This window comes from Budorcas taxicolor, chromosome 2 (genome assembly GCF_023091745.1).
Source record: "Budorcas taxicolor isolate Tak-1 chromosome 2, Takin1.1, whole genome shotgun sequence".
NCBI lineage: Eukaryota > Metazoa > Chordata > Mammalia > Artiodactyla > Bovidae > Budorcas > Budorcas taxicolor.
The window spans coordinates 10055154-10066695 of record NC_068911.1 but is presented as its reverse complement, the minus strand read 5'-3'; the positions used below and the strand labels follow the sequence as shown (position 1 = coordinate 10066695).

The 11542-nt window shown below is 51.6% G+C and overlaps 1 protein-coding gene across 2 annotated transcripts in view; it reads right to left on the bottom strand.

The window, feature by feature from the left end:
* Positions 1-644: 644 nt before the first annotated feature.
* The window catches only part of GTF2IRD1 (GTF2I repeat domain containing 1), a 116215-nt gene continuing 105317 nt past the window's right edge, over positions 645-11542 (bottom strand). For both annotated transcript variants that reach the window (XM_052658718.1, XM_052658727.1), the window contains 5 exons: positions 10689-10766; positions 8151-8343; positions 4945-4982; positions 1861-2000; positions 645-790 (listed from right to left, as the gene is read on the bottom strand). In XM_052658718.1, coding sequence (XP_052514678.1) covers positions 722-790; positions 1861-2000; positions 4945-4982; positions 8151-8343; positions 10689-10766 — 518 coding nt within the window. In that variant the 3' untranslated portion in view covers positions 645-721. The remainder of the gene's footprint in view (positions 791-1860; positions 2001-4944; positions 4983-8150; positions 8344-10688; positions 10767-11542) is intronic.

Here is an 11542-nt window from a genome sequence, read left to right as displayed (position 1 = left end):
CGCCTCAGGGACTTCCCGAGCAGTCTGTGGTTGAGACTCGATGCTTTCAAAGCAAGGGGTGCAGGTTCAATCCCTGGTCTGGGAACTAAGATCCCACGTGCCGCACAGCGTGGCCAAAAAATAAAAAAAACCCAAAAGCCATGTCACCTCTCCCGGCCCAACCCAAAGGCCCCGTCTCCAAGATGTCTTCTGTCTAGCTATGGAGATTCCATGTCTCCTTATCATATCTGACCTTGACTGCACCTGTTATTGGGGCCAGGACAAGATGACCCTCCACCACACTGCACGCTCCATGAGGCCAGGGGCTCGGCCCTGCACTTCACCTTCTTCTGGTACTGCGTCCTGAGGTCATGTGACCCCAGCAGCAGCAAAATGAATGAAGCCTGTGCCCAGGGCCCTGTGGTCAGGGCCGTGGCCTCTGTTCTTGGCAAAGACGGAAGGCCTGGGCAGGCCAGCTGAGCCAAACTTCCTGACCTCATTCCAGGGACGGCAGCTGCAGCCACAAATTCCAAAAGAGAACAAGTAACAGTTAGGAACAGAAGCAATGCTTTTTTTTTTCTTTTTTCTTTTTACTTATTTAAAAAGGCCTTGGCGGCAGGAATATAGTGTAAAAATCATTGGAAAAACTAAAAGGCATCGATACATATCCGAATATACACTTTGTACATAAATTACATTTCCTTTAGTCTTTCTGAGTGAGGTCCTGATTCAGCACTGAGGTCTAGTAATTCAGAGGTCCCGGGAGTTGCACGTTCAGGCCGGCATAGTCCACCATGTACATTGGCCATTGCTAGAGAGAGGGGGGACAGACAGCCTGGGTTAGGACTCCAGGTGGCTCCGAGAGCCCCCCAGGACGACTTCTGAAGGACTTCCTCGGATGCTATTTATTTTGAGGTTGTGGGAGGCCCAGAGAGGGGGGTGTGACCTAAGATCTCACGGTTCACCAGTGACCGTGGGGCCAGGGCTGGAGCTTTCTGACCTGTTCCCACCTGTGTCCCAGGGACCAACTGTGTGGGCAAACGTGGGGAAGAAATTGGGGATCGCTCAGAACAGGTGGCCTGAGCCCCATAAACTTAGCCCCCTCCAGGCCTCAGGCTCCAGAGCAAGCCTTCCTGTCTCTCTGCGTGGCGGGAGGGTTGAAGGACCCTCTGTGAGCACACTGGCAGGGACAGAGGCAAAGCGTGAACTGGTGTGCATTTTGGGAAGGGGTCCGAGCATAAACAAACCCTAAAGTCATTTTCAATTGGCTTCCAATTATTCTCCCCATTTGGACTTGGGATTCCAAAGCTGATATTTTGAAATCAGAAAGAACCCTTGGATTGTGCCTTTAATGAAGCTTTCCCCTCGAGAGGAGCCACGTGACAGAGCAGGTGGTGCTCTGGAGGTGGGGCGTCCATCCACCACTGACCAGCGTGAGGCTGCAGAGTTAATGGGCTTCTGTCCCCGGTTTTCCTCATCTACGTATTGTGGGTAACACCCATGCCTCGCAGCCTTGTGGCTCAGAGCATGTGATGTGAGCACAGAGATTACTCTAGCATCCGACTGCCCTGGGAACCCGGGAATCTGCTCAAGGTCCTATCGAGCGGGAGGAGGTGTCAAGTCCCTTCCCACTCTGAGGCCTCAGCTTGCCCATCTGCATAGTGGGCCTGTGAATTCCTTCCCTGGGGTGCCTGTGAGTGTCTGATGAGAGGAGAGGTGGACTAGCTCACGGGTGGGACAGGCAGTTGAGTCTGCAGACCCTGCTCAGCACCCGGCGTCTCCCCGCACCCTGGACCCACGCCCCAGCGTAGACGACCCTGCCCGAGTGCCGGCTGAAAGCCAGAGGGAAGAGCAGGCAGGTCCTGTTCTGCGCAACTTTACCACGAGTGAGATCTGGTTGGTGGATGCTACCGACTCCGGGTTAGAGGAGGAGGAAGAGGAAGACGAGGAGGAGGAGGAGGAGACGGAGTTTCCTTCGGAGACCCGCTTCCTCTTGCGCTTGGGAATGCTGCTGTCTTTGGCTGGTGGGAGAAAGGGTTGCTGATGCTGGGTGCCAGGGCCACTGTGTCTCACCTTCCTGACTCCTCCTTGGAGAAGGCCTTATTGGCAGGTTTGAAGTCCCCTTCTCAGCACTCAAGGCTCCTGATCCCCCAGCGGCTGAGGCCCATCTCCGCAGCCACCTTCCCTGAGCAGCCCCCATGCCCGACTTGCCCACTCTCCTCCTCCCGCCCACTGTCTGCTTTGCTGACACTATGGCCTCCTCCTCCAGGGAGGCTTCCGCAGCAGGCTCAGCTCAGGCCCAGGGTTTCCTTATACCCTTCTTGGACCAGGTAGAGTCCAAGGTCCCAGGCTCCCCAGAACTCCCAGACTCAGAGCCATACAGCCTTGGGTCTCAGGGAGTCACTTAATGGCCTTGTACCTTCAGTTTTGTCACAGGTAAAATGTGAGTGGGATTCTGCAGGTTTGCTGGGAGCATCTCATGAGATAATGTACCTGGTCCCCAGTAAATACTCAACAACTGAGAACTGCTATCAGTATGGTTGCTACTGTTACCGCCGACGTGTGATGGCCCAGATCTGACAATGCTGTGGCAAACGACAGGTCACAGGCCCTGGTGGACAGGCAGCGTCCCAGTGGAGAGAAAGCCTAGTTTAGAGCCAGAAGCCCGAAGTTCAAACTCCATAGCTGCCACTTACTAGCTGTGTGACCCTGGGAAAATGATGAACCTCTCTGAGCCAAAAGGGGGAAACTGTATGATATGAGACTCAAAGGAGACTAAGAGTTTGAAGGAACCCAGTACTAAGCCCAGCGCAGAGCAGGACCAGCAGGGGTTGTGCTGTTACTGAATCCAATTCATGTGATTATGAAAGATATAGCAAAAAGATTTGCAGTTATGTGTGGGGGACTTCCCTGATGGGCCAGGGGTTAAGAATCCGCCTGACAATGCAGGGGACACGGGTTCGATCCCTGGTCCGAGGAGATTCCACATGCTGAGGGGCAATGAAGCCCGTGTGTCTGCACACTCCAGAGCCTGTGCTCCTCAACAAGAGAAGCCACCGTGATGAGGAGCCCTCGCACGGCAACCAAGAGGAGCCCCTGCTGGCCACAACTAGGGAAAGCCCGCCCAGAGCAATGAAGGCCTAGTGCAGCCAAAAATTTAAAAAATTAAGATTTGCAGCTGTGTATTGGAAACTTCCCTGCTGGTCCAGTGCCAGGACTCCACGCTTTCACTGCAGGAGCTACAAGTTCCACCCCTGGTCAGGGAACTAAGATCTCCCTGCACGGTGTGGCTCCTCCCCAAATATTTGCGGCTGTGTGCTGCGTAAGTGGAGATTTGGGCTTGACTGAGTGGATACAGCTTACTGACACAGCCCACGGAAAGGTCTTAATGACACGGATGAGGGCATGCTGGGCCTGGGTGGGCAACTGTCTAGCTGGTGAAGCAAAGCCAGAGGCTGGGGTCTGGATGCAGTATGAGTGGAGATCCCGGGAAATAGAAGACTGTGGAGGCAGAAGGAACCCAGGCTGTGAGCCAGGGAGGAGGGATTTTTGCAGGAGGCTCCACGTGCAGACAACTCAGAGGTGCTCACCCCGGGCTGTGGCCACCGTGGGGGTCACTGTAAGACCCTAAAGATGGCCATGGTGGGGGGCAGTGGATATGTCTCTGATAAAGTGAAAGTGTTAGTTGCTCAGTCGTGTCTGATTCTTTGCAATCCCATGGACTGCAGTCCACCAGGCTCCTCCATCCATGGGGATTCTCCAGGCAAGAATACTGGAGTGGGTAGCCATTCCCTTCTCCAGGGGATCTTCCAGGCCCAGGGATCAAACCCAGGTCTCCTGCATTGGCGGGCGGAATTTTTTTTACCGTCTGAGCCACCAGGGAAGCCCGTTAAGTCTCTGATAATTTGTCCAAAACTCTCCTCCTGGAGGCCTCCATGGGGCCTTCTGCATGTTTGCCTCTGACTTGGGAGCAGCTCCCAAACCTAGTCACCTCCCTATCCCATACCATGCCCTTGGCATCAGCACATGCTAGGAGGCTGTGGCATTCCAGGGGAACTCTGACCATTTGGAGTTAGGACCTTAAGTCTCAGGCTGGGGTGGGGTAGCTTCGTTGAATCCTGTCACTGTCCCCACTGAACAGCCACGCTGGGGCCTCCAGTCCACGGTGGCCTGTGGTTCCGATGGATGGTCAGCACACCAGGCTCGAGGAGGCCACCAGCTCACTGTGTGGCCTTGCTAAGTCCCTTCTCCTCCCTGGGCCTCAGTTTCCCAGCTGTACCATGAGAGGTGGGACTAGATCAGCGCTATTGTTTTTTGGCCGTGGCATGTGGCCTGTGAGATCTTAGTTGCCCAACCAGGGATTGAACCTGGACCCTCAGTAGTGAGAGTCCAAAGTCCTAACCACTGGACTGCTGGGGAATTCCCTGTAAATCAGTGTTCTTAATCAGAGGTGCACCTTCCAATCCCTGGGCTCCAGCCTCTCGAGTCCTGTGACACACCTGCTTGATCAGAATCCCAGAGCTTCCCAGGTTCCAGGACCCCGAAAGGTTCTAGAAGACTAGGGTCTAGTGCAGGTGTTGCCCTGAAAATGCAGGCAGAGTCCAGGGGCCCAGCCAGTCTTGGGCAGCGCCCACCTGCCTCACCCCTGCAGGGCATAGGTCAGCCCCTCTCCCCACCCCAGGTGGCGTCCCCATCCTACCTGATGCCTCCTCCTGCTTGGCTCCTGCCTGCCACTCCTTCTCTCTAGCTGATCTGCCAGGCTCAGCTCTCCATGGCAGGGCCTCTCTGAAGGGCACCTGCAGGCTTCCTGGGACCTTCTGGGGATACTGGCCTTGCAGAAGGTCTCAGGGTTCCTGGGGAAGTTCCAGGCAGGACAACTACACTTTCCTCTATCATGTGCCCCATGGCCCAGCTGTGTCTGGTCCCCGAGAAGCAGAAGGGTGGCCTCTTTAGCCTCTGACTCACCTGGCACCTTGGCGTCACTGCAGATTTCCGCAAAAGGTCTGAAAAAGAGAGAAATGAGGTGGCAGTCAGAACACCAGGTTGCCCCTCCCCCTCCTCACCTGCTCCCTGAATGTGGGCAACATTGTGAGATGAAGAGGCTACCACCAATGCTGGAACGTTAGCCAGGAAAGACCCAGATGAAAGCGGTCAGCGTCCCCGCCCAGAGCAGGTGGGGTGATGGCAAGGCTGGCACTGTCAGTGCCGAGCCACATAGGTCACCCCTCTGACTGGTTTCCTCTAGAAAATGAGGGTGTCGTCTGACCAAGTGATCTGAAGTGTGTGCCTACATTTATGTAAATGGATATATGAGATAGTACTATGTTTTAAATATATCCTTTTTTCAAAAAGAAGGAACCTGGATTCTTTTTTTTTTCTTTTAATGTTTATTTTTATTTAGTGAGTTTTGGCTGTGCTGGGTCTTCGTTGCTCTCTCTAGTTGCGGCAAGTGGGGGCTACTCTCTAGCTACAGTTCCAGGGCTTCTCACTGTGGTGGCTTCTCTTGTTTCAAAGCATAGGCTCTAGGGCACGCGGGCTTCAGTACTCGTGGCGCCCAGGCTCTAGAGCACAAGCTTAGCAGTTGTGGCACACGGGCTTAGTTGCCACACGGCGTGTGGGATCTTCCTGGATCGGGGACTGAACTCTTGTCTCCTGCATTAGCAGGCGGTTTCTTTACCACTGAGTTATCAGGGAAGCCTTACTATGTCTATAACTTTTTATTTTAATGATTATTTTACCTACAGCGTTATTAGAAGAACCTCCCAAAATTAGCTGTAACCTAATTTACATATATATGAAACTCCAGTACTTTGGCCACCTCATGCGAAGAGTTGACTCATTGGAAAAGACTCTGATGCTGGGAGGGACTGGGAGCAGGAGGAAAAGGGGACGACAGAGGATGAGATGGCTGGATGGCATCACCGACTCGATGGATGTGAGTTTGAGTGAACTCCGGGAGATGGTGATGGACAGGGAGGCCTGGTGTGCTGCAGTTCATGGGGTCATAAAGAGTCGGACACGACTGAGCGACTGAACTGAACTGATATATGGGAAACATGGAAGGAAAACCCCAGAATGTCTTCTCTCTGGGAGGTACACCTACTGGGGGTGGGTGGGCATTTTCTCCTATTTTCCAGAAGTTACTTCAGGGGCTGAACATACATGGGAAGGGAGGGAAACCTCTACTTTTGAGGCTCTGCTGAATAATATGGGGCTTCACTTGTGGCTCAGCTGGTAAAGAATCCGCCTGCAACGCAGGAGACCTGGGTTCCATCCCTGGGTTGGGAAGATCCCCCAGAGAAGGGGAAGGCTACCCACTCCAGTATTCTGGTCTGGAGAATTCCATGGACTATATAGTCCATGGGGTCACAAAGAGTCAGACATGACTGAGTGACTTTCACTTTCACTGAATAATATGATTTCTCCCCACAGATCAATAGATATTTTACTGTATCTTTATCACGAGTCCAAACAATCCTCTGGCATATTGCTATTTCTGTAGCTGGACAACTCAGATCAGTTGAATGATACAATTTTTTTGACACAATTATTTTACTTTATATTATTTTATTAAAAAAAAAGTTTTGGCTGCCCCCTCCCCCCCCAAAAAAAGTTGTATTTTTTAAATAAAAAAGCCACAATACGTGTGGCTTGTGGAATCTTAGCTCCCTGACCAGGGATCAAACCCAGGCCACTGCAGGGAAAACGCTGAATCCTAATCACTGAACCGCCAGAAAGGTTGAGACTCTGCGCTTCCACTGCAGGCAGTGTGGGTTAGATTCCTGGTCAGGGAACTAGATCCCATATGCTGAAACTAAGCACAAGGACTTCAGCTACTGAGCCCGGGAGCTGCAATGAAGACCCAGCATAGCCAAAATAAATGAATGAGTGAATAAATAAATAAAAATTTAAAATAAAAAAACCCTCAAAAACAGGGAGTGTAAAATTGGAAAGAAAATATGGGAATAGAAGAGAAAGTCAAAGAAATGCACCACCAGTGTTAACTCTAAATAGGTGGGTTATGGGGCATCTTCCTTCCTTCTACCTTTTTATATTTTCCAAGTTTGCTGTGTGTATTGTTTTTAAATCTGAAAAATAATCAAATAAACTACTGTATTTAAAAAAGTATATAGGGATATACAATAAAATACAGACAGTGGCTATTTCTAGGGTTGGGGGTACTGAATTACTGTTATTTTCTAAACACAGTAAAACAGGTAAAAATGAGTGGCATAGTAAAAAAAAAAATCAAATTTAATTAAAATTGAAAAAATAAATACCTATGAATGCTGAGGCCATGTGTTTCAATTGAAAGGGGTTAGAATCAGGACATCTGGCACTATAGCCTAAGTGCTTGTGTCCCCGAAGAATTCAAATGTGGAAAAATACCTAATTCCCAGTGTGATGATATTTGTTGGTGGCGCCTTTGAGAAGTGATTAGATATGGAGGGTAGAGCCCTCATGAACAGGATTAGTGCCTTTATATAAGAGGTCTCAGATTGCTCCCTCATCCCTTCCACCCTGTGAGGACAAAGTGAGAAGATGCTCACTCATGAACCAGGAAGAGCCTCGCCAGGGACCAAATCTGCTGACACGTTGATCTTGCCCTTCTCAGCCTCCATAATAGTGAGAAATAAAGTTCTGTTGTTTAAGCCACCTGGTCCGTGGTACGCTGTTACAGCAGCCTGCACAGACTAAGATGTCTGGGTCCGGAGCCCAGCTGACCCACTGTGACTTACACTGTCCTTTTCTCACTCTAGATATCTGTTTCCTCATCTTTTAAGAGGAGACTGCTGGGACTTCCCTGGCAGTCCAGTGGTTAGGACGTGGCCTTCCAGTGCAACAGGTGCGGGTTCAAGCCCTTGTCAAGGGAGTTAAGATCCCAAACACCTCGAGGCCAAAAAACCAAAAAATAAAACAGAAGCGATATTGTAACAAATTCAATAAAGAGTTTAAAAATAGTCCACATCAAAAAAAGAAAAGATGAAAGACAGCTAGGCTGCCTACCTGATTCTGTGCAAGTGAGAGTTTCCTCTCTCTCCTTTTCTCGCTGTTTCTGTTTTGGACTCCTGGCTGGGCCAGCTCTGAGGGTTCCCCTCCCAGATCCAGACAGCACCCTCCCTCCCCCGCGCCCCCCCATACCCCCTGCAGCAGGTGCCGGGGGCACTCACTGGAGCTGGTTGATGATGACCATGCGGACGTGCTCGCGGGCCTTCAGGATCTTCTCCAGCCGGTGGATGTCGTATGTGTTGGGGTTCCGGAAAGGGATGTCGTCAGGCAGGCCCGTGACCTCAACGGCGTCTGGGCTGTCCCGGATCAGTTTGTAAGGGACCAGCACGGGCCGGTTCAGGCCCAGAGCCTCACCTAGAGTGCACAGGGGGTCAGGGTGAGGGAAGATTCCCTGGTCTAAGGCGAGCTCTCTGGGGAAGGGCTGGGACCCAGCATGGCCCACTCGGTAGCCACTGTACCCCAGAGAGTTTGTAAGTCAACACACACACCACTGGTTTGTTTGTTTGAACCCAATTAGCAAAACTAAAAATCCAGGGGTGGGGGATGAGGAGGGAAGGATTGGGAGTTTGGGATTAGCAGGTACAAGCTATTATATATATATAGATAGATAGATAGATAGAATGGATAAACACCAAGGTCCTACTGTATAGCACAGGAAAATGTATTTAATATCCTGTGATAAACCAGAATGGAAAAGAATATGAAAAAGAATATATATATATTTATAAAACTGAGTCACCTCGCTGTACAGCAGAAATTAACACAGCATTGTAAATCAACTATACTTCAATAAGTTAAAAAAAAAATCCAAGGAACTCCCTGGAGGTCCAGTGGTTAGGACTGCTTGCTTCCACTGCAGGGGGCATGGGTTTGATCCCTGCTTGGGGAACTAAGATCCTGCAAGGCCAAAAAAATATATATATAGATATAAAATCTACTCCTGTTGTGTTAGAAAAAATAAAAGACCTTACTTAGGTATTTACGGACAAAATGACGGGATGTCTTAGGTTTGTTTTAAAGGACTAAAGCTATCAAACCATACCTATGGAATTCTGTCCATGGGATTCTCTATGGACAATACTGGAATTCTCTATGGAGAATTCTCTAAGCAAGAATACTGGAGTGGATTGCCATGCCCTCCACCAGAGGATCTTCCCAACCTAGGGACTGAACCTAAGTCTCCTGCGTGGACAGGTGGGTTCTTTACCACTAGTACCAACCCAGGAAGCCCAGTGAACTGGGCTTAGATATAAGATTGGCTAAATGTCGATAAACACAGAAGCCAGGTCTGTGGATTACACGGTGGGTCACTGAGTCATTCTCTCTGCTTTGAAAGCTGATTTCAAAATAAAAAGTGAAAAAGCCACAGCAAACCACACAGCAGAGTCGCTTCTTGTTACTCTCAAAACGAAACCCCAAGTCCTGGCCTGCCCGCCTCTCTGCACTCATCGAGAACCTCTCCCCCGCCGCACCTTCCCACTCCTGGCCCACCAGCCTTCTCACCGCTCCACAGTCACTGAGCTGTTCCCTATGCCTGGCAAGCGTCCCTCTGTTTGTCCCCCGTGACATGCAAGTTCCTGCTCAAAGGTCCCTTCTTCCAAGGAGCTTTCTTGTTCACTGATCCAGCCATGGCTCTGCCCCCATTACCCCTGCCTCCTCATCACGCTTCCAAACTTTCCTGCTTTCCTTCGTCACTCTCTGAAATTCTTAAAAAAAAAAAATCGTCTTCTAACTTTCAACTACAATACAAAGTAGATAATACTGCTAAATTCATCACAAACAAAACATATACAGAGCTGCCCAAGAGGCAAGAGGTGCAAGCAACAGGTGTCTTTCAGTGGATGAGTGGACAGACAAAATCTAATACAGATGCTGCTGCTGCTGCTGCTGCTAAGTCGCTTCAGTCGTGTCCGACTCTGTGCGACCCCACAGAGGGCACATACTAGGGAATCTTATTCAGCCTTTAAGAGGAAGAAAATTCTGACACAAGCTGCAACATGGATGAACCATAAACACTGTATCTTTTCACTTATGTGAGGTCTGAGAGTACTCAAATTCATAGAAACAGAAAGGAGGAGGGGAAAATGGTGAGCTGTTATTTAATGGGTGTGAGTTTCAGTTTTGCAAAATAAAAAAGTGGTGGAAAAAAAAAAGTATACTGAGCACCTAGTGTTGCCTGACACTCAGTAATCTAGAAACTGCTCCGCTGGTGGTGGTTGTATTATCAACTGTGCCATCCTGGGTTCTTCCCTGGCACCTGGATGCCTTCTGCAGGGGACTTGGCACTTTGCATCTATTCCATGGCCAGTTCCCTCCCCACATTGAGCCCTGCTGATGGCGGGATCAGACTCCTTCCTCTAGATTCTCAGGGCTGAGAGTGTGCCGGGCAGACAAGCGTCTGCGTGAAGAGGCGCTTGGCTGTGGCCCACGGCCTCTGCCACACAGCCCAGCCCTAGAGGCGCTTGAGGCTGACCGCTGTCCCAGCTGTGTGTACGGCTAACTGTTTCCTCTCCCCGGCCGCCTTCTTGGTTGGGGGGGAGAATGAGGAGTCAGCTCCCATCAGTCACAATGCAACTATGTCCCCAGGGAGCAGGCAGGCCAGCTGGGGACAACTGGAGGCCAGGCTGGCTGCAGAGGCAGGGGGACCCCAAGGAAGGCTGCCCCACAGCCCTGCCCTCTATCCCTCGCTAGGCACTGACCGTATTTCTCGTTGAAGAGCTCCTTCACCTGCTCCCGGAGGATCACCTTCTCTCCGAGCCTGTTGGCATCATCTTCATCTACGAGAGGAAGGCAAGGGGGCGTGAGGGTCCCCATGGGCTCGGCCCCGGGACCTGACCTGCTCCTTCTCCCACGTGGCGGTCCAGACCCGTGCTGGCTGGCACAGGCTCTCCAGGGCCCGCCCACTCCCCTGCAGCCTGTTGCTGGCCTCAGCCATCTGTCCGCACGTCCATTCACCCATCTGTCCATACATCCATCCACCCATCCCGCATTCTCTGAACAGCTTCCCCAGCGCAGGCCCCGCATCAGGCATGCAGCACCCCGAGGAGAAGGAGGCCAGGAACCTCCTCCCAGGGACTCACAGCCTAGCAAGGTTGACAGCCAGGCTGCATGCCCCCCCAGAAGTGTGATCGGGGACACCCCCGAGGAGATGGGAGAGGGGGCATGTTCAAGGAGGGGGTCTCTTGGAAGGCAGGATGGAGTGCGTGTGGGGAAAGATACCCCAGGTGTAGGATCAGCCCCCTGCACGGGCATCGAAAGGTGAAAGGTCAGTGTGCTGGCTGTGGCTGAAGCACAGGGTGGGGCCAGCGGAAGGGGATGGGGTGGGTTGGGGGGCGGGGAGGTGGGTGGGCTTGTGCCAGCATGACTGAGCTGGGCTTACAGGAAGTCATCACCTGGCTGCCTCGCAGACCCAGAGCCCAAAGCTTGCGACCAGGCAGGTTTGGGGGTTGTAGAGCTGCACACGTTTCCTGGTCAGTGTCCGGGGGGGCCCTTGGTGGGGCACCTTCTGCCCGGACCCTGTGCTCCCCTCCCTCAGCCCTCTCCTTGGCCTGGA